At 44.1% G+C, this 26,466-nt stretch overlaps 2 protein-coding genes across 4 annotated transcripts in view; one reads left to right on the forward strand and one right to left on the reverse strand.

The window, feature by feature from the left end:
- The window catches only part of NECAB2 (N-terminal EF-hand calcium binding protein 2), a 55,978-nt gene extending 53,080 nt beyond the window's left edge, over positions 1-2,898 (forward strand). For 2 of the 3 annotated variants that reach the window (XM_003339772.4, XM_056810183.1), the window contains 2 exons: positions 629-720; positions 1,982-2,898. In XM_003339772.4, the coding sequence (XP_003339820.3) occupies positions 629-720; positions 1,982-2,010 (121 nt within the window). In that variant the 3' untranslated portion in view covers positions 2,011-2,898. The remainder of the gene's footprint in view (positions 1-628; positions 721-1,981) is intronic. The other variant, XR_008914873.1, reaches the window with a different exon arrangement.
- Positions 2,899-3,437: 539 nt separating this feature from the next.
- The window catches only part of SLC38A8 (solute carrier family 38 member 8), a 36,957-nt gene continuing 13,928 nt past the window's right edge, over positions 3,438-26,466 (reverse strand). Inside the window, exons 3-10 of the mRNA XM_056810221.1 lie at positions 26,263-26,422; positions 25,152-25,256; positions 24,017-24,074; positions 17,695-17,809; positions 16,654-16,801; positions 16,238-16,443; positions 13,479-13,530; positions 3,438-11,345 (exon numbers count right to left, since the gene is read on the reverse strand). Coding sequence (XP_056666199.1) covers positions 11,252-11,345; positions 13,479-13,530; positions 16,238-16,443; positions 16,654-16,801; positions 17,695-17,809; positions 24,017-24,074; positions 25,152-25,256; positions 26,263-26,422 — 938 coding nt within the window. The 3' untranslated portion in view covers positions 3,438-11,251. The remainder of the gene's footprint in view (positions 11,346-13,478; positions 13,531-16,237; positions 16,444-16,653; positions 16,802-17,694; positions 17,810-24,016; positions 24,075-25,151; positions 25,257-26,262; positions 26,423-26,466) is intronic.

Consider the following 26,466-nt stretch of genomic DNA (forward strand, 5'->3'; position numbering starts at 1 on the left):
CCCCACTATCTCTACACTAGGCTGCCTCATGGAGTGATAGAAGGCTTGTAGAGAGATTCGTAGAAGGTCTGGTTAGGGCCATTCTTGACCCTTTCAGTCAAGAATCTCTGTGAAATGGGATGGATAGAAGGACCACGGGCTAAGCAAAGGCAGAGTACTGGTGCTAGGGCTTCCCATGGGACTAGACAGAATGCACTAGCTCAGAGACAGAAAAGGAAATAAAGGCAAAGAGGAAAGGTGGGAGAAGAAGACAAAAAAAAATGAGAAGCCAAGCAAAAGGGCACAGGACTGGGAATCAGTGCTTTAGGGTTTGATCCCAATGAGCTGTATGACCTTGGGCAGATCACTTTTATTCTCTGAGCCTCATTCCTATGTCTGGAAAATAAGGGGGCTCTCTGGAACTCCTTCTAGCTCTAGTATTGGGTGATGTTCATGCCAAGTGACTTTTCCCAGGCCACACAGGGAGGCAGAGGCAGAGCTGGCTCTAATTGGCTCTTGGATTCCCAGGTCCTTTCCTAGAAGTGTTATTCAGGACCTAAGACCCTTGGATCATGTAAAGAGTGTTAATAAAAATATAAACTCCCTCCCTCCTTTCCCTTCCCTTCCCCTATCTCTTCTTGCGTTTCAGGCACCTGCAAAATTCCGTCTGCAAAGCCTTCCGGCATGTGAAGGTCGATACGCTGACCCAGCCTGAAGCTGTCTCCAGCATCCCAGTGCCAGGTAAGGGATTGGGCCACTTGAGTGCCCAGAGGAAGGCAGTGATGCTAAAGAGGACATTATGAGTTGAGGAGGGGGTACTGGGAGGAGAAAACATAACAATGGTATTGGGGCAGCTAGTTGGCTCCATGAATAGAGACCAGGCTTGGAGATGGAAGGTTCTGGATTCAAATCAGACCTCAGACACTTCCTGGACAAGTCACTTAACATGCGGTTGCCTAGCTCTTACCATTCTTCTGCCTTGGAACCACTACATAGTATATAGATTCTAAGACAGAAGGGTTTAAAAAATAAAACAGGGGGGCAGCTGGGTGGCTCAGTGGATTGAGAGTCAGGCCTAGAGATGGGAGGTCCTAGGTTCAAATTTGGCCTCAGACACTTCCTAGCTGTGTGACCCTGGGCAAGTCACTTAACCCCCATTGCCTAGCCCTTACCAATCTTCTGCCTTGGAGCCAATACACAGTATTGACTCCAAGACGGAAGGTGAGGGTTTTATTAAAAAAAAAAAATAAAAAATAAAATAAAATAAAATAAAATAGGAGCATTTGTGTAAGTGGTCTTTCCCATACAGGCTTTATAGCTAGCAATATAAATAGAGGAAATATGTTGTGGGTTTTTTTAATACTTGGAACTGAGAAATCTTTGCACAGAGGAGATCAAGTTGACCCCTGAGCCTTCCTGATTTAGGCACTCAGATTTCTGAATTTGTAGAAAGCCTTTTTTAATAATAATAAAAAAATCTGAATTGAGGATCAACAAAGCTGCTTTCGAAGCCCATGTCTCTGCGCCTGGCAGAGGGACTCTGCCTTTGTATACAGGATGAGAATATTACCATCTCTTTGTGTCAAACATGCCTCCCTTCCCAGCAAACAGAGAAGTATTTGTTTTTTATTCAAGCCCTTACGTTCCATCTTGGATTCAATATTATGTATTGGTTCCAAGGCAGAAGGGTGCTAAGGGCTAAGCAATGGGGGTTAAATGACTTGTCCAGGGTCATACCTCTTTGAAGTATCTTGGTTCACATTTGAACCCAGGACCTCCGGGTCTCCAGACCTGGCTTTCACTGAGCCGCCTAGCTGCCCCCACAAAGAAGTATTCAGAAAGGGATCACAGGGAGGGAATACTTTGATTCGAAGGAAGGACTCCGATGTTATGAATCTTTGGGAGTGGGGCGAGGTGCCTTCCACTTTTCCCCGGGGGCAGTGAGCCAGAGGTGGCCGCCATTTAAATGTCGCCCTTTCTCGTCTCCTTATTTCCTCTGTAGCTGCTTGGTGCACTCTGAATCAAGACTGACGCGACCTTCCGAAAGAGCGCTGCGAACGAACGTCGGGCCAGGGACTTGGCCGCTCGCTCGTTAGGAAGAACTGTGTCTTTTCTAAGAACTTTGTTACAAGTGCTGTCTTTTCAATACACTTCTAAACGGGAATGTATTTTCTGGTTGTTTGGAACGAAGGAAAAAAATCCTTCCCCACGCCTGACCCGTCCCCATCCTGGCCCCTGGGGGGGGCTCCCCCTCTCCCTCTGTAGCCGTCAGAGTATTGGAGGCTGTTTCCTGGAAGCCCTGCCCCAGCTTGGGACCTGGAAGGAGGCAGAACCCACCAGGATCATTCTAGATCACGCCAGAAGCACAATCCTCCCCCTGACGGACGGTCCGCCTCTCTGAGCAGCCGCCACTGGCCCCATTCCAAAGCCGCTCCATCCCACTCAGCCCCACAAAGTCCGGGCGCTCTCCAGCTTCCCTTAGCCGCCACCCAGCCTCCTCGCTTTCTCTCTCTTCTGCTGTCTGCCCAGGCTTCCAGAGCCCCTCCATGCCCAGGACTCATTTCCTTCCCAAAAACCATGCATGATCGATCACTCGGCCTTCTATGTGCTTTCCCAGGCTGCCCTCCCAGCCTCCGCTCCCTTGCTGACGTCCTTTGTGCTCATCCCCCTTTGGTATCTGAGACTAAAGCGGGGACGTGGCTCCGTCGGGCTGCTAACTAGCTCTTCTCTGCCTTTTGGGTAGTCCTGGTAGATGTTCCTCTTCCTCCCTTAGGAGCCTCGAGCCTCTAGAATTAAACTGTAGAACTTTGCAGATGTCAGTACAAGTATTTTAGCCAATGTCACCAGTTTGCTATTAGGAGATATAGAGAAAAAATATATAAACACATATGAGTGAGAATAAACTCCCATTGAGGATCAGCCATGGAGTGTGTGTGATTTTTCTCTCTGACCTCGGCCCCGCCCCCCTCCCCCCCCAGTGGCTCATCCCTTGGCATTTGACCATAAAGGGGAGGGGGTGTCTAGTGCGGGCTGAAATGTTTGATCAGTGATAGGAGAACAGAGACCAGAGGGTTTCAGTGGGAAGAGCCACCACTTGGGCGATCTGAGACGATCTGGGACGTGTCATAGGACCTCTCTTGGGCCTTAGTTTCTTCATCTGCAAAATGATGAGGTCAAGTGGTAGCTGGGTGGCTCAGTAGATTGAGAGCCAGAGATGGGAGGTCCCAGGTTCAAGCCTGGCCTCAGACACTTCCTAGCTGGGTGATCCTGGTCAAGTCACTTAACCCTCATCTTCTAGCCCTTACTGCTTTTCTGCCTGGGAACCAATACACAGTACTGACTCTAAGAGGGAAGGCAAGGGCTTAAAAAAAATGATGGGGTCAGACCAGGTCTCTAGACCTGCCTGAAAGCCTAGGAACACAAGAGATGCGAAACAAGACAGGAATCCGTTTTGCTTGATTATGCATATTTATTACAAGGGTTTGAGGGTTGAGGAGGAGGGTGATGGGAAGGAGATAGGATAGATGTTAATTGAAAAATAATTAAAGAATAAATTCTACACAGACTGAATACATGATTCACACTCCACCTGCTGTTCTTTCTGATACTCCTTTTTTTTTTTTAAATAAGGAAATGATCTGTCCTCCAGGGGAAGTGTAAGTTCACTGAGGGCAGGGAAGGTTTCCTGTTTGCCTTTGTTTCCTCAGCAGCTGCCACATCACCTGGCTCCAGGGGGTATTTAATAAATAAATGCCTAACAATTCCATTTTGTAAGGAGGAGGTTCTCCCAACTCCTGCCATCCTATTATTTCAGACAAGATGGCGGGAGAGCTCTGTTCTCTTGGATGAAAGGGCTCTGGCATCTGAGCCCACCTTTTCCCCTTGAACAAAGCCAGTCCAGTAAGCTTTGGTCAGACTTTCGAACAGGGGAAAGCTAGAAAGGCTGTCATTGATTTGGGTCCCTTTGGGTCCCAGTTCTGCCATTCAACTCACATCCCTGAGCCTCAGTTTTTTAATCCATAAAATGAGTGTTTTAGAGAAACTAAGACACCAGTCTAAGCTCGAAATCCTTTAATATTCTGGGCATCAAGATAGCTCAGGGCAATCTGTCTCTAATATTCCTACTAGCTCTAACATTTTATGGCTCTGAACACTTTCTGTCCTGATGGCTCTCAACCCCATCTTCCCACAAATGGCACCCATCAACCACAAAAAAGCAGCACCAGCTTTCACCTGCTGAATAATTTCTCCTTCAGAGGCCGTATCTCAGAGATTGTCTGAGGCTAACTCAGTTTAAAAAAAAAATACCTCCAACTTTTTTCTTTTTTAAAATCCTTTCCTTCCATCTTAGAATCAATATCATGGATTGGTTCCAAGCCAGAAGATAGATAAGGAGATAAGGGCTAGGCCATGAGGCCAAGTGACTTACCCAGGATCACACTGCTAGGAGGTGTCTGACCTTGCCTGTAACAATGCATGCCTGAGTATTAAAAAAAGACAAAACACTTGGCCCTAAATTAGAGATAACAAACCCAACCATCCTTCTTTGTAGAAGTGGAGGTCCACAGGCATAAATGGTAAAATTTTGTCAATATTTTTTTAACCCTTCTATGTTAGGATTAATCCTATGTATCATTTCTAAGGCAGAAGAGCAGTAAGGGCTAGGCAATAGGGGTTAAGTGACTTGCCCAGGGTCACACAGCTTGGAAATGTCTGAATCCAGGACCACCCAACTGCCCCTGCCCACAACTTTTAGCCCCATCCTCTCCAACGGGCCATTGATGATTGTAGAGAATCAGTCCAAAAGCACTGAAGTACCTACTATGTATATGCCAGTCACTCTGCTAAATGCTAGAGATATAAAGAAGGTGGGGGGTGGGGGGGCAGGATTCAGTTGTTGCCCACAAGGAGCTCCAATTCTAGTGAGAGAGAGAATACACAGATAACTAGGTGCATGCAGGATAGAGTAGGTGGAAGGTAATCTGAGAGAGGAAGGAATAGCAGTTGGCAGACTTTGGAGTCAGGAAGATGGAGATTTGAATCCCAGGCTAGACATTTACCTGCTGTGTAGACTCCCACCCATGCCTCAATTTCCTCATTTGTAAAACAAACATAATGCAAGGGGCAGTGAGGTAGCTCAGTGAAGAGAGTGCCAGGTCTTGAGACGAGAGGTCCTGGGTTCAAATGTCTGTCTTCAGACGCTTCCTAGCTCTGTGGCCCTGAACAAGTCACTTATCCAAACCCCATTGCCTAACTCTTACCACTCTTCTGCCTTGGAACCAATACTTAGTGCTGACTTGAAGACAGAAGAGATGAGTTTTTTTAAATGAGCAAAATGCCCCGTAGGGTTGTAGGTGAGAGCAGGTAGACTAATGCTATCATTCTATCAGTGCGGGCATCAGACCAAAGGAAAAAGCACTTCGGGGGGACCTCCCTGTCACTGTGCATTATCCCGGGGACAGACTTCAGGGCTGGCCAATAATAGCTAGCAGCTTTGCTCTCAGGCCACCGCAGATGGAAGACATTTCCCTCTGATCGAGTTCTCGAGTTGATGCTTGAGACAGCTCTGAGGTTGGGCTAATACTTGAAGAAAGGATAATGAGCATTGCTGGTGGGCAAGAGTGTATCAGGCGCTTGAGAGTGAATGCATTTCTTAATGGAATCACTCAGGCTCTTTTCAAATAAAGGAGTTCTTGGGGTTTTTGCTTGAGCAACTTTGGGGGCACATGGATTTTTCCGTTAAGCAAATTCTCTATCATTCTTGGTCAAACGTCCTTTTGCATATAGGGACTTCAAGTCTTGAAATCTAAACTACTTCTCTTTGTAAAGATTAAGTTGAACTCTCCCCTGATTGTGAAAATGAAATCAACTCTCCCCAAAGGTGAAAAATTAAATTAACTCCCCTGCCCATTTTTCGATTTAATCACCAAAAGTGTAAACATCCCACTTAATCATTTAGTGGGGAGGTCTGTGACCCACATGTACAATAATGGGTGGTGAATCAGAATCAAACTGACTGCCCCGTGGGCTGTCCTAAGCAAAGTTTCAACTGTCTACCAACTGATTGGTAGACGAAAAATTAGGGGAAGGCACAGGAAGTGGCGCAAAAGAAAGTGTCTTTAAAAGGGAGTTGCAACTTCCTGAGTAGAGTTCAACTTGGACTTCATCTTCTGGAGTTCTGAGTTCGAGTGAAGAATCTGTTGACTGGACCCGAGTCCCTGTTCCTAGTGAAACTGTCCTTGAATCACTTCCTTTGGCCTGACATGTGGTAAGTGAAAAAGTTGACTCCTTTCCTGGATGTTCTGAAGAGACTAGCCTCAGGAGAGACCCACCTCTTGGGAGAGACATCTCCAGTTCCTCAGTTTTGCCAAGGCCTCTCCAGCTAAGGAGTAACTCTCCCTGCCTGGTTTGAGCCAGGGGCCAGGAGAAAATTACTTAGTGCTTAGGCTAGATATCTTACCCTATCCTCTCTCTGACTTCCTACTTCATTCTTTCTATATTTCATAAATAAATTGTAAATAAATCTCTGTGGAATAAATTCTTGGCAACCCTATTTTAAATATAATCCAGTCCAACCTTTATGTAAAATAAACCCTTTTCCCCTTTATACCCCCCTCCTAATCCAAATATGAGAATCCCTTCTTTTCAATAAAGGGTTCATTGTAGTTGAGTCATTTCAACCACATCAGACTCTATGATTGCATTTGGGGTTTTCTTGGCAAAGATACTGGAATGGTTTGCCATTTCCTTCTCCATTTGATAGAGGAGGAAACTGAGACAAATAGGGTTAAGTGACTTGTTCAGGGTTCCATAGCTGATGCCATATTTGAACTCAGGTCTTTCTGACTCCAAGCCCACTACTCTAATCTCTAAGACATCCAGCTTCTATCTGAACACTTCCAGTGACAAAAATTTACTTTCCTCTTTAGTTTTTGGATTGCTTGCCCCAGTTAATTTCTCTCCATAGGTCAAGATCTACCTCTCTGGTCACTCTTGCCTCCACAATTATAGCCTGTTTGCCTTCTGAGAGGCAGAAAACATAGTGATTTAGGAGTCCCAAGACCTGGGTTCCAGTTGCAAATCCATACCGTGTGTTCATGGACAAATCATTTTAATCATAATCAGTTTCATTATCTGGAAAATGAGAGGGTTGGCCCAGGTTCTCTCTAAAGTTCCCTTCTAGCTCTGACATTGCACCATTCTTCATAAACTCCTTCCAAATGTGTGAAAGCAACTATCATATTTCCTACGTCCTTTCTTCAAGCCATAAGCATTCCCAGTTCCTCCAACCATTCTCCATGTGTGTGTCAGAGTTTCAGGACTCCTCCATACCATTTGGGCTGTCCTCACAAATATGGTTCCTAAAACCTAAAAACTCGGCCACTGTGAGCTCTGTCCCATCCAGATCCAGGGATTACCAAATGATGTTTCTTAGGATTGCCTTCATCTCCTTTTGGCCACCACAGCATACCACCCTAGTCCCTTCTGAACTTGTGGTCAGTCTCAGAAGCTTCAGACAAGCCATGGAATAGTGGAAAAAGCAGAACCCATAGACTGAACTCAAAACCAGGCTCTCACCCTTCCTAGTGGAGAGTTAAGTCCCTTGTACTTCCATGCCTTGATTTGCTCATCTTTCAAATGGGGATCAAAACACTTAGGCAACCAACTTCAGATTGGTTGAGAGTAAATGGAGTGCTCTGAAAACCTTAAGCAATTTAGAAACATTTTATCATTGGGGAGAGGTCATGGACCTGTGATTTCATTGGTATGGCAAGCTCCTAGGTAAGAAAGTTCCCTCTACCAGTGCTAGTCTCTGCAGGTTGTGGATCAAGAGAGTTGCATGGGGGCACCCAGACATAAAATCAGTTGCCCAGGGTCACACAGCCTGTTTGTGTCTGAGGGAACACTTGAACCCACATTTTCTTAGCTCTGAAGTCAGCTCTCTATCCACATAGCCCTCCATACCCTATGTTAACTAATGGAATTAATTCACCAACTCATATAATCCTCAGGAGTGGGTGAACTACTAAGCCAGGGCTCCTCATTCTATATTTATATACTGGATTGTTTTTCCAAAGACTTCAAGTGTACAACTTGACATTTCTTTGTTAAATTTCTTCCTTCTGATTTAGTTTGTTGCCTTCACCACCTTTTGAATCCTGATTCTGTCATCCACTATGTTTGTGTGTCAGCTGCCAATGTGATAAGCATACACCTTTGCCCTTCATCTAAATCCAGGATTCAAAAATGCTGGACTGGATTTGACTAAGGAGCTAGGAAGGTCCAGTGGAAAGACCATTGGCTTTGGAGTCAAGGGATGTGGCTTCAAATTTCACCTCTGATGTGACCTATGGCAAATTGCTTAACTTCTCTGGTTTGTTTCTTCATCTATTCAATGAGCTGGCTGGACCAGAAGACATCCTGAGGTCCCTTCCAGCTTGAGATCGATGATCTTACAGTTCTAAGTATTGATTCATCCTCCCAGTTGACATCTAAGTTAAATCCTTTGGACCTCCTCTGCTCTACATCTTATGACCCCTTGACATCATTTTCAAGTTTCAGATAAAGAGAGCAGCGGCTCTTCTCCTTGCCAAGACCCACACTTCCACTTATCCCCTTGACCCATCTCCTCTGGCATATTGCTACTGCAATTAATCCATCTCTCCTTAATATTTAATATCTAATAATAATGATCTAATCTTTAATATCTCCCTAACTATTGACTCAGTCCTATTGCCTCATTTGACCTTAACATCCTTAAGAGACTTCCTTCCTTTTCTGGTCAATGACCTAGGGAAAAAAATGTGGTTTATTCTAATTGCTTCTTCTCCTTCTACTCTCTATTCAGCACTTTGCATTCTGGCTTCTGACCTCATCATTCAACTAAAATTGCTGTGTCCAAAGTTGCCAATTATTTCTCAATTGCCAAATCCATCGACTGTTTCTCAACTCTTATTCTTCTTGAGTTGGCCATCTTTTCACCAACTGCCCTATATGCCAAGTCCAAAAACCATTTCCTGAGGAAGCTTTCATGTACAGAGCTCTAGACCAAGGGCCCCGGTGTTTGGAAAGGGGAGTGCCTTTTGAGTCCACTATTTCAGACAGGTGCCAGTCATACTTTATTTTATCCCCCTGTAACTATCCCCTTCCAGTTCTGAATTAGCAAATCAATATTGTTAATACACTTGGGAAAGGGTATGTCAATCTATGTTCCCCACCCCATCCCACCTTGCTTCTATTCATCAATCTGATCAATCAATAAAAATGAATTAAGCACTATCCAAGAACTAAGCTAACTATCCAAAGAAAGTATCCCTCTCTTCCTACTAATCACCAACAATATATGATGATGCAAACTCCTTGAATGCAGGGACCATCTTGGCTTTTATGTTTGTATCTGAATGATTTTAAAAAATACCTTTTCACTTACTCAACACTGTTAATTACCTTCTCCTGGATAGTCTCTCCTCTCTGGGTTTTTGTGACACTGAATCCCCTTTGTTCTCCTCTCATCTGTTTGACTCCTCCTTCTAAATCACCTTTGCTGGATCATCTATGTCCCACCCTCTGACTATGGAGGTTCCATCCCAGGTCTTCATCTCTTTCTACATATATTCTTACTTGATGATTTCATCAAGTCCCATGGATTCATTATTCTGCTGTGTATGACTCCCAGATCTCAGTATCTAGACCTCCTCTCCTAAACACCAGTTCTTCATCACCAACTACCTCTTGGATATTTCAGTCCAGAGAACCCATGGGCATCTCAAACTCAACAGACCTGAAATGCATTACTGTTTCCTTCCAAACCCATCACTCTTCCCATCTTCCTTATTTCTTTCAAGGACTCCACCATTCTTCTGGTCTCCCATGACCTTGGAAGTCATCTTCTACTCCTCGCCCTCCCTCTAGGCTCCCTCATATCCAACAAGTTGCCAAATCTCTTTAATTTTACCATCACATGATCACTCACAAGCACAATGATTGGCCTCTTATCTCCCTCTATACATCTATACATTCATATTCATTCATTCCTTCATTCTCTCTGTCTGTCTATCTGTCTCAGAGTTCAGGTCATCATCTGCTCTGGCCCCAACTATTTCTCCAAATAATTAGTCTCCCAACTTCTAATCTCTTTCTTCCAATCCATCCTCCACACAGCTACCTAAGTCATGTTCTTAAAGTGTAAGTCTGATCCCTGTCCTGGTTCCTTGTTACCTCAAAATCAAATTCAAACCCTTCTGTTTGGCATTTGAATCCCTTCACAAGCTGGTTCCAACCTCAAGTACTACATTCTACAAAGGTCTTTACTGGTCTCCCAGGCACTTGGTGTCTTCCCTGAAATTGTTCTCATCATTCAGTCATTTGCAGTTGTGTTCAACTTTTCTTTACCCTATTTGGGATTTTCTTGGCAAGGATACTGCAATGGTTTGCCATTTCCTCTTCCAGCTCATTTGATGTAGAAGGAAACTGAGGCAAAAAATGAATTGACTTGCCCAGAGTCACACAGTTAGTCAGCATCTGAAGACAAATTTGAACTCAGGTCTTCCTAATTCAAGTGCCACTTAGCTGTCCTGAAATTACCTTTTATTTATTCTGTATATAAATATTTGAGGACATGTTGTCCTGTTCCTACCTCCCCAACGAAATGAAGGTTCCTTAAGGACAGGGTTCTTTTGTTTGTGTCTTTGTATTTTCTGTGTCTAGCACATGGCAGGCACTTACTAAATGCCTATTAATTGGACACAAATAAAAGGAGGAGGACTCATTCCCTGCTTTTACATAGGCTTTCCGTGTATACATGTATATATACATATACCCATAAAGATAGTCTATATCCTTTTTTTTAATAAAATGATATTCCAGAAACTATTATTAACTACCCTGTCATTCAGTAAGTACCACCAAGGTTACTGGTCAGTATGATGGGGCAGGCTCTTGTCAAGGTAGAAAGCAGGGCTGCCCAAGGGCATCATTCTGCCTAAGGAGAAAGCCAGAAAACAGCCCTGAGAATATCAGGAGTCAGATGGAAGGGGTGATGGGAAGGATGGATCTATAAACCATCTATACATACACATATACATGTATATACACATGTGTATATATACAAGTGGGCACAAGAGAAGAGACCCAGGGCCAGGGCAGTCTCAGCAAGCATCCAAGCTCCTTGAATTGTCCAAGAAGGATCCTTTCTACTTATCATTTCCCTGACCATTCCATTTCCCCCCATTTGTATCCAGCTGGAGACTCCAATCTGATTCAAGGCAGACAGTTAGAGCAGATCCAAGATGGCAGAACTGGTACTCTGCCCAAAGATAAAGGCTCCAACCAAGATGGAGACCACACCCCAGAAGATTAAGCTGGACCTAGAGATGGAAGAAGGAAAACAAAGCAGGGGAAAATCATGGTTCTTTTCTGATATTTTTATAGAATCTACAAGAAGAGCTGACAAAAAAAAAACATCTTAATACATGGGGAACAAAGATAGATATTTCTCAAGCACTCAGAGTGATGAGGGACTCAAAACTATGAAAAATTCAACGTGCAGGCAATAAGAACTCAGTCCTTCAGCCTTTTTTCTCTCTCTAAAATCACCAAAGCAACTACCAAGGGGGAGGGAAGGGGGGCAGTTTGGTTTGAAGTTCAGCTCCCTTTCTTTTTCTCTGCTTAGATTCTAGTGAGAGGGAGAAAAGGAAGATGTGGAAAGAGCCCTGGACTAGGAATCAGGATGTGCCTTGGAATTCTCTTCCCCTACTTACTACTTGTGGGTCCTTAAGCAAGTGAAGATGCAAGATTAGATGCTTTGTTCCAGGCAAGACTAAGGCTGTTCATCAAATTCAGGTTATCCTCTGAGAGGTAGTGTGCGTTACAGTGGGAACAAATACAGCCTTGTAATGAGAAGATCTGAGTTCTATAAGATCTAATGCTCACTCCCCGTGTAATTTGGGGGAAATCACTTAGCTCCCCCCAGCCTCATTTCAGTTTCTTCAACAATACAATGGGGGAGTAACCTCTGAGGTCCCCCTCCATCCCTAGAGCTCTGGTAACATGACATTTGTGGTCTGGGGGCACAAAATTTAATTTTAAAAAATTAAGCATCAGAAAAAAACACAGCCTTATAGAAGGTCAAGACTAGAAGAGACCTCAGAAAAGGTCATCTAACTCCACCTCCTCATTTTACAGTTGAGGAAACTGAGAGGACACAGACAGGATTCCCTGATTCCAAATGGGGCATTCTTCCCACTTTAAATTCAAGTCTTTGACTTGTACAAGAATATTCATAGCTATGCTCCTTGTGGTGGCAAAAAAACTGGAAAATGAGGAGATGCACTCTAATTGGGGAATGGCTGAACACATTGTGGTATCTGTTGGTGAGGGAATACTATTGTGCTCAAAGGAATAATGAACTGGAGGAATTCCGTGTGAACTGGAACGACCTCCAGGAAGTAATGCAGAGAGAAGCAGAACCAGGAAAACATTGTACACAGAGACAGATACACTGTGGCACAACTGAATGTAATGGACTTCTCTACTAGCAGCAATGCAATGATCCAGGACAATTCTGAGGGACTTAAGAGAAAAAATGTTATTTACATCCAGAGAAAGAACTGTGGGAGTAGAAACACAGAAGAAAAACAACTGTTTGATCACATGGTTTGATGGGGATATGATTGGGGATGTAGACTCTAAAGATCACCCTAGTACAAATGTCAATAATATCGAAATAGGTCTTGGTCAATGACACAAGTAAAACCTGGTGGAATTGCTCATTGACTACGGGAGGGTGGTAGGAAGAGGGGAGGGAAAGAACATGAACCATGTAACCATGGAAAGTTTTTCTTAATTCATTAAATAAAATTTTTCAATTTAAAAAAATCAAATCTTTGAGAGGCAAAGTCATAGAGAAAAGAAGGAGGAGGTACCAGGTTTCCCACCTTTTCTCTATAGACAATGACTTGTTTAAAGGACTGATATCAAAATGGGGAGGGTGACCCTGTATGAACATCCAACCCAATTCCCAAACAGAAGAGTCAGTATCTTCTAGAAGGAGACCATATTCAGATGGCTTCTTTGGAGAGACAGACAGTCAGAGAGAGATAGAGACAGAGAGAGAGACAGAGAAACACAGAGAGAGATATGAATCTATATCTATGTGTACAGGAGGAGAGATAATGTAAAGAAGCAATCCCAGCCAAGTGTTCTAGAAAAATCTAAAAGAGAGGGGCCTAATTGGGAGGGGAGGAAAGGGAAGGGAATTTATGGATACTTAAACTAAGCTTTTAAAGAGTAGAGGGACAATTAAGCAGAAGGAAGATGCCCTACAGGCATGGAAAATGGTCTGTGTGAATATCTGGAGGAAAAAGCAGGCTGGACAAGGCATTTCCCTCTAGGCCCTTATCTATAAAATCAGAGGGTTTAGATTACAGGTTTTCCAGGAGGCTATGCTTGAAGTCATTACAGAACAGGAGGGTAAACTTACCCCACTTAGAGAAACTCACCTGATTCTTGGCCCCAGGTTCTCAGTGTCTACTGCACAAATGAGACACAAACCTGCAAACAAAACACCAGCCGTGGGGTTAGCTGTCAGATCCAGAAATACTCCATGAGACCTCTTAGAGCCTGCAATGGGCTTTTTCACATGATTGATTGCCTGGTCTCCTGTTTATCACTCTCTAGCATGACCTTTTCTAATCTCTGCAGGTCTCCACATCCCCTTTTCCTCTTCTTCTTTCTCTTCCTTTCTTTCTATCCTTACTTTTCATTTAAGAATCAATACTGTGTATTGGTTCCAAGGCAGAAGAGTAGTAAGGGCTAGGCAATGGGGATTTGCCCAGGGTCACCCAGCTAGGAAGTGTCTGAGACCAAATTTGAACCCAGGACTTCTTTTCTCCAGACCTGGCTCTCTAACCACTGAACCACCTAGCAGCCTCTCATCCCTCCTCTTTCAAATGAGGAAATCAGACTAAATGATTTCCAAATTTCCTTCTGGTTTTATAATTTTATGATTCTGAGGCTTTAATATTGAAGCTAATTAGTCTTGTTTCAAGAGCCCAAATTAGCGGGTCTAAATTTAGGAATCATGGAAACACAAAATGCTTAGAGCAGAAAGGTTACTTTAAACAACTAGTTAACAATCTAAAAACAAACTCCTGCTACCACTGGCAGATGGTGAATGCATAATAAAAGGCCAAATTTTAGTCCCAGATACTTCCGACTTGCTGATTCTCTCTCCCACTGACTTTTTCTCCAACAACCCTTTCTAGCCATCCAGGGAGGAACCATCTCACCAGCCTAGGTTACCCCCTGGGAAAACCATGCTATGTAAGAATATGGAGGGTGGAAATAGAATTTCCTTCAAGGCCTCCAGCAAGTAGACCAATTTGGCTGGAATGGAGATAGAACAATAGTGAAATAATGTTAAATCAGCCTGGAAAAATTGTTTGGAGCCAGATTATAAAGGGCTTTAAATGTCCAGTCAATGCCAAGTCCATTTATGAAATACCTACTTGATTCAAAGTCTTGTACTAACCATCCTACCTCTTCTGAGGCCGATGGGCTAATAAGATCCTGGGCTTGGGAAAGAGGCATGGGGATCCTTCCAGTTCTGGGACTCTATGGTAATTGCTATTTCTTTAGGACATTTCTCTAATTTTGGGCTCTATCCAGTTTGCTAGCCAAGCCCAGCACCTGTCATAGTATCTGTTTCTACGTTTAATGATGATATACAGTAGCAGACTTCTCCAAATCAATGTTTTAACTTACATTTCATATTTACTAAAAAGCTTTTGGCTTCTATCAATTTAACCATCTAAACATTAAGAAGTCAATTGGTCAACTTTCAATTCTCTGTGCTGATGGATCATGATAGAAATCAGCCATGGCCTCATTATTTCATCATTTATGAAAATGGAGATTTTCTTAGGAAGTCATCTATTTCCTTCATTGAAGCTCTGGTTTAGGCTGAATGCCTTGGTATGACTTGGAGAAGTAGCTGGCAGGAACTGGACACTGTAATGGTAGAAATTTTTAGGCTTCTGGGAGAGATTATAATATTGTAATGGTTACAAATGTGGCTACAGGATTTATGTAATATTGAACAATGGCCGCCAAGGAATTTACTTATGAAATTCCTAAAATGAAACACTCAAGGCAGAATGGAGTTTATGGAGGTTTAATCACACTGGGAGTAGGGAAAGGAGAGGGAGAGAAGGAGAGAGGAGAAAAAGGAAAGGGGCTACTCAACCTCTGACCAAGGCAGAGAGAGTTTTAGGCCCAAAGGGCCCAGGTGGAAAGAATCAGTCCTTAACTCATGTGACCGCTCTGAAGGAAAGCTGTCTGCGGGCGTCCTCTCTCTCCAAGCTCCTAACTCCAACTCCCCTCTAGCTCCTTTCTCTTATCCTCACACTATTGTAATCTTTTAAGTTTATTATGTTTTTATGATCCTTTTGGGGAAAAATTAATTTTTCCAAAATGATCACACGGAGGAATGTAAAAAATAGACTCGAATACAGGACTACAATCCCCATGAGCCTTTGCTCCACTTCCCCAGAATGCCTTGTAATCTCACCTGGGCCGAGATCGAGAAGGTATTTAAGTGGATTCAAAGGCTTTTGGAGGGGGCTTGGCTTTTTGGACTTCCGTTTTGGAGCAGACACGGCTCTTTCCATAATGTAGGTGAGGTCTAGGCCTCTGGCCTAGACACGTGTTTTTTCTTATCCTGTATTTTCTTTTAATCCTTAACTTTAATAAACCTCTAAAAAAATATAATACTCCTTGCAGAGAGAAACTAATTTCTACCTGCCTCAGTCTCCCCATATTCCTAAATTTTAATCTTTACAACACTGTTTGGCTTTGAGGAGGATTCCCTAACTCTTGCTATGGTCCTCTAATTCAGCCTAGAGAAGTGCTGGTGAACCTTTTAGAGACTGAGTGCCATACCCCAACCCCACTTACCTCCTTCCCAGACAGAGGAGGGAGGAAGCACTCCCATTGGGCTGCTGGGCAGAAGGGCAGGTAAAGTGAGGAATATCCTTAAGCTCATGGAGAGAGGGAGGGGAAGAGTTCCTCCCCAAGTCCCTCTGGCTTTCTAGTAATGAACTCTGGCTGGCAACTGCAGGTGTGCCCACAGAGAGGGCCCTGTGGTGCCATAGGTGTGCCATCACTGACTTAGAGTATTCTCCCCTCTTTTCCCAGAGCCTTGAGTCTTTAGAAGTAAAGCAAGAAGACAACCAAAGCCTTTGTAAGAGGAGATGCTCACCTGGGAAGATGAAGATGAAGAAGGCACTGATGCCCCCAATGACTTTAATCACCTCCCCAATGTCTGGGACAAACAGAGCCAACAAAAGCGTAGTGGCTACCCACAGGCCTGTCAATAGCACTCGGACCCAGGTCTCTGAAGGGTCTACACACTCTCCACAGCCCCAGACATTGGAGCAGCTCAACCAGAAGTCCTGTATCACTGACCTATGAGAAGTCAGTCAATAAACATTAGTTTTTGTTATTAATTAATAATTGTTTTTATGTTACTTATATAATAATGTAATGTGTGATATATGAAAATAAAATAATAGCTAATGAATCTAGTCTACTATGGGCCAGGTATTGAACTTAGTGATGAGATACAAAGAGGGATGACCTAAGGCACTAATCCAAGTAATTGATAAATCATGTTACCTGCCCAGGAGGAGAGTAATCGGGTAGACGGTCACAATAGAGACACCAAAGAGGAATCGGGCAACAATGACCGTGATGTCACTGCCCGGGTAGGACATCAGGACATCAGCAGAAACATTATCTCCAAAAGTCAAGAAACCATAGAGCCCTGCAAAGTTTCAGGGGATTTCAAATCAGAAAGGATTAGAGAAATCCTACCTCCCTTTGGCTTAGAGTACACAGATAGCACCTGGCTGCCCCATAGGCCTAGATAAATCCCTTAACGTCTTGAAAGCTATTTTTCTAAGAAGTCACAAGGCCTAATGGGAATTCAGAAGCATCTCTGCTAAAATTAAAGTTTCTGGGCCTCAGAACAGATATATCTATAGTTGCTAACTTAGCAAGGAAATGATGAGTGGGTTAAGGGGAGGAAAGACAGTCAGAAGGCCTTCTGTGATCAAAAGTGGGGAGAAAAAGTGGATATTTGTAAACGTGCCAGGCTGGCCCCTCAGAGACCATACCTTAAGGGGAAGGGAGCCTGAATTATTGGGCATCCAGAGCATGACTAGCAAGCCTGATGGAGTAGCTCTGCCACTGCTTTATGGACAGGAAGGGAGCAGAAACTCTAGAGAGTAGTTTGAAGGTATAGCTTGTGTTTTAGTTTATTTTTTAAAACCCTTACCTTCTGCCTTCAAATCAATGCTAAGTATTAGTTCCAAGGCAGAAGAGCAGTAAAGGCTAGGCAACTGGGATCAAGAGACTTGCACAGGATCATACAGCTAGGAAGTGTCTGAGGCCAGATTTGAACCTGGGTCCTTCTCACTCCAGGTGCTTTATCTACTGTGCTATCTAGCAGCCCCTTACTCATGTTCTTTCATTGCCGTTTTTTTAGGCACATTTTATAGACAAGGAAACAGACTCAGAGGAGTGAAATCACTCACCAGCACAAGGTCACCCAGCTCAGGGATAGCCAGGCTATAGGCAGTGGCCCCAGGATCCCCTCCCCAAAGTAAAAGGTTGATGGAGAAAGGGCTGCTTCTCCAATGTCAAAAAAACTTTTACCTGTCAGGGAATAGATGAGGCAGCAGGCTAGCATGGAGGCCACAGATACTATGGTCCAGTGGGAGAGGTTTTGGTTGTACATGCTACAGTAGATAGATACACTGGCTTCGTGACACTGAAGAAAACAGAGGAAGTCATTGAGCAACTCTCATGACCCCAAAGGACTCTGCCCTCTTTCCAAGTATAAGAACAGGCTGTGGGGTTCACATCTTAGAAATCAATAGAACTACAGGCCTCTGATAAGAACTTCTCATAAGCAGAGTCAAGTCTATGGCCTTTGCCCTGAGAAAGGAATCCAAGAAGAGGGCGTCCTTGGCTTTCCCCATTGACTTTTACAACCTCACTTTCTCTGGGGGTGCCAGATGGCCTCTGTGTGAACTGTCCCAGTCTGGATTTATTAAGTGTTTATGAACCTACATTTGCCTATTGTCCTTAGGGCCTCTCCATTCCCTCGCTCTTCTCCCAGCAGTCACAAATCAAGAGCTGAAGGAGACCTTAGGGGTCATCTAATCCAAACCCTTCCTCTTATAGATGAGAAAACTGAACCCTGGCTAATGGTCAGAGCTTAATCAGTGTGTGCTTCCTTTCTTCTTCCCTCTCTCCCTCCCTTCTTTCTTTCCTTCCTATTCCCCCTTCCTTCCCATCTTTCTCCCTCCCTTCCTTTCTTTTCTCCTTCCTTCCTCCCTCTCTCCCTCCTTTCCTTCCTTCCTGTCTTTCTTCCTTCCTCCTCTGTTTTCCTTCCTTTTACCCTTCCTGCCTCTCTCCCTGCTTTCCCCCTTCCTTCTTTCTTTCTCTTTCCTTACTCATTTCTTTTCTTTCCTTCCTTCCTCCTCTTTTCCTTCCTCCCTTTTCTCTTTCCTTTTACCCTTCCTGCCTCTCCCTGATTTTCCTTTCCTTTCTCCTTCTCTCCCTTCCTTTCTTTTCTTCTTCCTTCCTCATCTCCCTTCCTTTTACTCTTCCTGCCTCTCTCCCTGCTTTCCCCCTTCCTTCTTCCTTTCTCTTTCCTTCCTCATTTCTTTTCTTTCCTTCCTTCCTCCTTCCCTCCCCTTTCTTCCTTCCTCCTGATAAGAAAGAGAAAATGACTTAGATCACACAAGGAGTAAATTGCAGAGCTGAAATCCAACAGGTCCCACCCTGCCCTTTCCGCCCCACCCCCAGCACTCTTTCTGCCCCACAAATTCCTTCCCCCTTGGATCCTATCTTCAATTTTAGCATGCTGACAGTCACACAACCTCTGTGGCTGAATCCAGCCTCTTCCCCACTCTTTTCTCTCCAGTCCTCACACTCATTCCCAAGAGTTCAGATCTCTTGCAGAGCCTCACTCTTTTTCTCCTGCATGAGAGCATGGAGGACCTATTCTGTAATCAAGTCATTCCTGGGTGGGGGTGGGGATGGAGAGGCTGGAGTCCATCCTCAGCCCCTCTCTCCCTACATCCAGCACATGTGCCTGGCAACAGCAGCCTTGGCCACTGTTGCTAGGAGAGGCGAGAGATGGAGCCCAGCAAAAAGGGAATCGGGGTGCCCCCTTGTGGCTCTCGGGGCAAGCACTGTGGGAAGACCCCTTTGCACCCTGATGAGGGCTGGGAGTGAGCACAGCGGGGATGGGGGGCTGGCTCACCTGAATACCCAAAGCAGATGACAGCAAAAACATTCTTGAGATTTCTTGAAAAAATATGAGAGAGAAAAGCAGAGACGAGGAATCTGGTAGATGTCTTTCCACTGGCGAGGACAGAAGGGCAGGGAAGGGAACTGCTTTGGAGATAAAGATGTGGCCCTCCAAGAACTTCGGGGGCGGGGGTGGGGAGGTGGGGGTGGGGAGAGAAAACAGAAATAAAGAAATCCGGACCATCCCAGGCTAGAAGGGGAAACAGCGCCCCACGGTGCCCCTTCCCACGCCTACCTCCCCAACGCAAGGACTTGCTTTTAGTGAAGTGGAGGAACTTGGGGGCATTTTGGTGAGATAGCTCATTAAAATGAGAAGGGAGTGGGTGGAAGACCAGGAAAGGGAAAGGAGTGTCCATCACCTTCTAGGAAATGCAAATGTTGAAAGGAGGAGATAGATAAAACTGAAGAAAGGTTCTGTCTCCGGAGTTTATGGGGGCAAGACCTAGATCCTAGAGTCCATCCTCTCCAAACCCCTCCATTTCCCAGAGTAGCTAGCTGAAGCTCTACTCAAGGGAGCTCTCTAAAGTCACCCACAACCCCAGCTCTGCCATTGGCTGATCCAGGTCTCTCTCATCTCATGCACACACACAGTTATCATAGCTTCGAAGTCGGAAGGGACCATGTAGTTCAATCTCCTCATTTTATAGATGAGAAGACTGAGTCCCAGGGAGGTTAAGTTATTATCCCAAGATCATATAATAGCATCAGAGGTGGAATTTGAACACAGGTCCCCTGACGTTCATCCTCCTTTCTTTCCACAGCACCCCTCTTAACTGCAAATCTAACGTCGGTTCTACTAGGATCATGTTAGCTTCTTGTCATTGATGTCAGGTAGGGATAGGAAAAGCAGAAATGGGAATTACAAGTACTAGATCAGCACAGAAGTTGAGAAATCACTTAGTCCGAGTGCCCCAAAACAGATTAAATAGATAGGGCAAATAAGAAGGAAGAGGTGAAGGTGACACAGACTCGTGCTTGGGGGATGGAGAAGAAGGTGATGCCCTCAACAGTAATGGGGAGGTTGGGAAGAAGAGAGGATTTTTGGAGGGAGGAGGGGAGATAACGAGGTCTGCTTTGGGCAGGTTGCAGTTGAGACGTCATGAGACATCAAAGCCAAGATGTTCAAAAGGAATCGGAAATGTGGGATTGGAACAGCAGGACACTAGGGATGGATAACTATACGTATATGAATACATATATATGAATGGATAGCTCATATACATAAACACAGAAAGAAAATGTGTGTGCATACATGTCTACACACATGAATAGTAACATATGTACATGTGTGTGCATATATTTATATATGTGTGAATTATCTTTTTAAAAATGAGAATTTAATCTATGGGATCTGATAAGAGGTAGCATGTAGAGAAGGTGGCCCAGGACAAAGCCTGGGGGGGGGCACCCATGTTTTGTGGATGTGACATGGACAAAGATCAGGCAAAGGAAATTGCAAAGGAGTGGTAGGAGAGCTATGAGAGCTAGGAAAGGGCAGTGTTAGGAAAATATAGAGAAATTATTTGGAAGAGAGTGACCAGCTTGGTTCCAGGCTGAAAAAAAAAAGGCAAGAAGAATCAGGATTGAGAAATGATCGCTAGAGCTGGCAATGAAGAGCTCACTGAGAATTTTAGAGAGGGCAGTTTCAGCTGAATGAATCTGGGTCCTGAAGTCCAGGTTGCAAAGGATTTCAGAGAGAGAAAGAAGGAGAAGTGGAGACACCTAGTGTTGATGGTTTTCTCAGGTTGTTTAGCTGTGAAGGGAAGAAGAGATAAAGGATAGCTGGTGAGGATGGTTGGATTGAATGAGTTTAAGGACAGGGATGCTCTTTTCCTTTGGAAGCAGCAAAGAAGGAAGAATAGAAGGGGGAAACTGAATATAAGGGAAAGAGGAATGAGAGTGGGGGGAATCTGCTGAAGCAGTCCAGAGTGGATGAGATCAAGGATGCATAAAGAGGTACTGGCATTGGCAAGAAGTAAAGCCATCTCTTATGCAAGTCCAGAGTGAAGAAGGAGCTAGCGAGGAAAGATATCTGAATAATTTGAGGTGAAAAGGAGAGGATTAGGGGAAGCTCTCAGTGAATTTCCTGGTTTTTTTCAGATCGCATATGAAGCAAAGTCCTTGGCTAAGAGAGTTGTGGCTGAAGGAGAAGCCAGAAGAGGAATGAAAAGATCTGGACTATCCACTGGAAAGTGGGACGGTGAATCAGTTAGCATGAAGGAGAATTCTTGCTTTGCTGGAGCAAGGACCCAGTTGAGACTAAATAATAAATTTGTAATGGACACAGTTTCGTGATTTATTTTCCAGCTTTCTTTGCAGCACAGAACTAGAAGCAAAGAAAATGGGTGATGGGAATAATCTAGTTTGGATCTTGGCAAGCATGATTGGCAACAGGACAATGGGGCATGAGACTCCAGAGTAGAGAGAGGGTAGTGTAGGTTTAATTGGCCCTAGGAATATGTCCCAAATATTTAGAGATACAGGGGTTCCCCTTGGGTACGTCCTGGGTATCCCTGGAATACTAAACTTTCTGAAAGACCCTAGTCTAAGTCCTCGAGCTTATCTTCAAGTCTCCCAAGTGGAGAAGGGAAAGGGTCCACTGTTTCTAAGTCTCCTCCCAAGTAAGATTCAAACCCCTCCACCTGGCATTCAAAGCCCTCTAGAATCTAGAAACTAGGAAGATTGGGAGGCAGATGGTAAATCTCCAATACTGGTACAATAAAGACCCAGACTTCCTGATCTTATTCAGTGTGGCTACCCTCGAGCTTTTTATTCTCTGGCCACACTGGACTATTCTCCATTCCTCAAATTCACCAAGTACCAGATATCTTCCCATTGTCCTGCCTGTGCTCACACAGGAGTTGTTTACTCCTGGAACTTCCTCTTCACTTCTTGAATTCTTATCAATCCTTTAAAGCCCAAATCACTTACTACCTCTAGCAGGAAATCTTCCTTGTTTCCTGGGGAGTTAAAAAACAACCTTCTTCCTGGACTTTGAACAATGAGTTTTCTATCAACTAGTGCCTGGCACTTATCTAAGCTTTATGTCCCCTCCTAACACTTACTACAGCATTCTTCATGCGGCAGTGCTTCAATCTTTTTCTTAGCATTCTTTGGGGACTAGCACAGCCCTCAGTTTGTCCATTTGGTGCCCCTTACTCACATCACGTGACCAGCCCATCTCCCTTTTGGATCTGGTCATATGTTTCCTGGAGGTTATATTGTGTGCCATTTGAGTCCAACTCCGGTATTTCATCATGGCATAAACATGACCCTGGATCATTCAAGGCAGTTTGCAGGCTGAATTGTGCAATTCATCTGCAGGTATGCAGGCAGATGGCAAGTCCCTGATAAGTTCCTCCCCATTTAATCCATCTTTCAGCTCAAAAAGCAATTTCCTTAAAAGTTTAGGTCTGACCATGCCAACCCTTCCCCTGCTCAACAAACTCCCTATTCTCATCTATATCAAATAATGATTTAATAAAAATACAGAGTAGTTAGGGGATGCAATGGATAGAATTCTGGGTCTACATCCAGGAAGATCTGAATTCAGATCTGGCCTCGGATACTTACTAGCCCTGTGACCTTGGACAAGTCACTTCGCCCAGTTTGCTTCAGTTTCCTTAGCTGTCAAAAAAGCTGGAGACAGAAATGGCAAACCACTCCGGTATCTTGGCCAAGAAAACTCCAAATGGAGTCCCAAAGAGTCGGATAAGACAACGGTCAAATATAAAGTCCTCTTTTTGGCATTTGAAACTCTTCATAACCTAGCCCCATTCAACATTTCCAGTCTTCTATGGTCTTCTCTACCATATAGGTAGAGCCCTCTTCCTTGCATATATCCATGCCTTTGCACTGGCCATTCCTACACACACACACACACACACACACACACACACACACACACACACACACACACACACCCTGAACCATGCCTAGAACATTGGCCCTCCTCACCATTGCTTGGACTCCCTGGTTTCCTTGGTCACTCTTTGAAACATTCGCTACTTTCTACAATCTCTAGGAAGCCTTTCCATGACCCTCTTCCCACATTACCGCCTCCATCTCCCCCACCTCTACCTCCTTGGCCCATTCCCCAAAATGTTCTATAGCTGCTTTATATGTTTTTTTGTTCTGTGCTTAATTCTTACTTTCTGTCTTAGAATCAATATTGTGTATTAGTTCCAAGGCCAGACAATGAATGGGGGTTAAGTGATTTGCCCAGGGTCATTCAGGTAGGACATGTCTGGGGCCATATTTGAACCCAGGACTTCCTGGCTTCAGGTCTGGACTCTCTATTCACTGAGCCCTAAATATTTAAATAGACATAGTCTCCCTTCATTGAGTTTCATTTTCTTGAGGGCAGAACTATCTTATCTTTGTCATTATGGTGCCACTGCCTGACCCAAAAGAAGTAATTCATAAATACTTAGTCATTTATTGGATGGTTCTACCAAGTTTGAAAGTCTTTCAAGTTTAATCGTGAACAAAAGATTTTCTCTATTATCCAAGGCTCAGCCTACTTGAGTCTGAAAAGACTCATTAGCAGAAGACTGGCCATTGGAAGATGAATTCTTAGCCATGGCAACCCATGAAAGAAAAGGGAAAAAAAGAAAAAGAAAAAGCTTCCCCCCCCCCATATTCAAGTTAAAATTACCTGAAATCCAAAGCAGATGGTAGGGAATACATTAAATACAGCAAGCCAGGAGGAAGGTCTGTAAATAGATGAAACCAGGTGTTTAATAAAAAGGAAAACCGAAACCCCAGCTAACATTAGAGGTGCAGAACATACAACTGGGTATGAAGAAGAACCTGCTTTTAATTGCAGGGGACAAAAATCAGGCTTTGGAAAAGATAAAAACGTGTGCCAAGCATCTTTGGTCACAGGCTGTCCTCGGCCCAGAGGGGAGAGATGAGCTCCTCTCCGGGATGGGGTGATGGGGAGAGGAAGAATCTGTTGCCTCATCTTTATTACATTTAGCAGCCTGAGAAGAGGAACAGGCTAAAGGGCTTTAGCAGGCATTTAGGAGAAAATTGGCCGGATATTCTTGGGGACCCACTTTGGGGCATTCACTTGCTATTTTCCAAGCTCCTCACTCCAATGAATACTTTATGGTCTCAGAGCTGCCCACACACATCAGGTGGCAATCCACCTTCAGTGCCAATACTTCCTGAAGCAGAGTTCTTGCTAACTGACACTGTCTCCTGATCATCTGGCACCACCGACAGAGCCAGTGGGACTTTGGTGGTTCCTGAAATGACCTTATGTATGACTCCCAAGAAGCCATTTAATTATGCCTGTCAACCCTTCCCAGGATCTACAAATGGGGAAGAAGGAGAAGGGGAAGAAGGGGAGGGGAAAGGGAAGAAGGAGAAGGGGAAGAAAGGAAAGGGGAAGAAGGAAAAGGGGAAGAAGGGGAAGGGGAAGGAAAGAAGGGGAAGAGAAAGGGGAAGGAGGAGAAGGGGGAAAAGGGGAAGGGAAAGAAGGGAAAAGGGAAGAAGAGAAAGGAAAGGGGAAGGGGAAGAAGGGAAAGGGGAAGAAGGAAAAGGGGAAGAAGGGGAAGAAGGGAAAAGGGAAGAAAAGAAAGGGAAGGGGAAGGGGAAAAGGGGAAGGGGAAGAAGGGAAAGGGGAAGAAGAGAAAGGAAAGGGGAAGGGGAAAAAGGGGAAGGGGAAGAGGAAGGAGAAGGGGAAGGGGAAAAAGGGGAAGGGAAAAGGAGTCCTTACTGAATTAAACTGAGTTACCATTCATCTCCATGGTCTCCCCCAGGGGCCAGGGGACCCTGACACCCACCTCAGTGACTGTTGGGTTTCAGGATCAGGGCCGCCATCATTCTTCAAATAATACTTCACCACAATAGCCAGGCTCAAGTAGCAAGCCGCAAGTGTACCTAGGATGCTAACACACACACACACACACACACACACACACACACAGAGTGTTTAGTTGGACTCTCCCATTGAGCTGAGCCTGGGCTCCTGTGGCCTGTAATTAAGTTAGAATGAATGAATGAAGAACAAGAAAGCCAGCCAGGGAGGCCCCATACCTAGCTCACTTGGCTGGTTTCCTGGCTGCCCTGTTAGTGTGGCTGCGTGTTTATTAGGGAAACAGGGACAAGGCCAGTGAAACATACCACTCTCAGGCACTGCCCTGCCCTCCTATGGGACAAAAATTACCTGGAAACCAAATTTGAGAGGGGATAGGGAAGGCAGACAAGCCATCTGTTTCCTGTTTTCCTGAACTTTAGCACTAACAAGCTGATTTTTCTTTTCCACACAGAAGGAATAGTTTGTATTATTTTTATTATTATAATTTATTAATTATATTATATATTAAATGTAAAAATCATATACATATTTATTATATTAATTTATCATTATATTTCATTATATTGTTATATATTAATATTATTTAGGAAGCCTTGAATTCAGGTTCTGACTCTGATTCATACATTCATGGATAACTCACTTAAAACTCTTAAGGAGCAGCTAGGTGGCCTTGCAGTTAAAATCAAATTTCTCAGCTGTGTGACCCTGGGCAAGTCACTTAACCCCAATTGCCTTAGCCCTTACCACTCTTCTCCCTTGAAACCTATACTTAGGATCAATTCTAAGATGGAAAGTAAGGGTTTAAAAAATAGTTTTTTAAAAAACTCTCAGGTTCCCCAGCCAAACTAGCTAATAAATTACAGATAGGTGGTTGATCCTCAGTAATAGAGAGAGTTTCTTCACTGGGGAATCCAAGTTAAAAAAAAAAAGCGTGTCTATTTACTGGAGAAATATAAAACCAATATTCCTTTTCCTTCCTTAATCTCAATTCAGGAAAGTACAAACAAAACATCCAGGAAAAAATCTAAGATCTAGCCTTGTATATCTTTACTCTTCTCATCTAAATATAAATGTACCTTGTATATTTCTGGAAGCTGATTTCCCGAGGAGCAGACAGAGGGAAAATGATGAAGACACAGAGAATGGACATGGTGAAGCGTTGATCTGTATACCAGGGCTGAGGGACAGTGGAGACACTCCCACTGAGTGTTTCATTTTGTGAGAAGAAATCACACACTGGAGAAAACAGGAAGGAAAATCGGATCATGGTTGCAGAGCTG

This window comes from Monodelphis domestica, chromosome 1 (genome assembly GCF_027887165.1).
Source record: "Monodelphis domestica isolate mMonDom1 chromosome 1, mMonDom1.pri, whole genome shotgun sequence".
Classification (NCBI taxonomy): Eukaryota; Metazoa; Chordata; class Mammalia; order Didelphimorphia; family Didelphidae; genus Monodelphis; species Monodelphis domestica.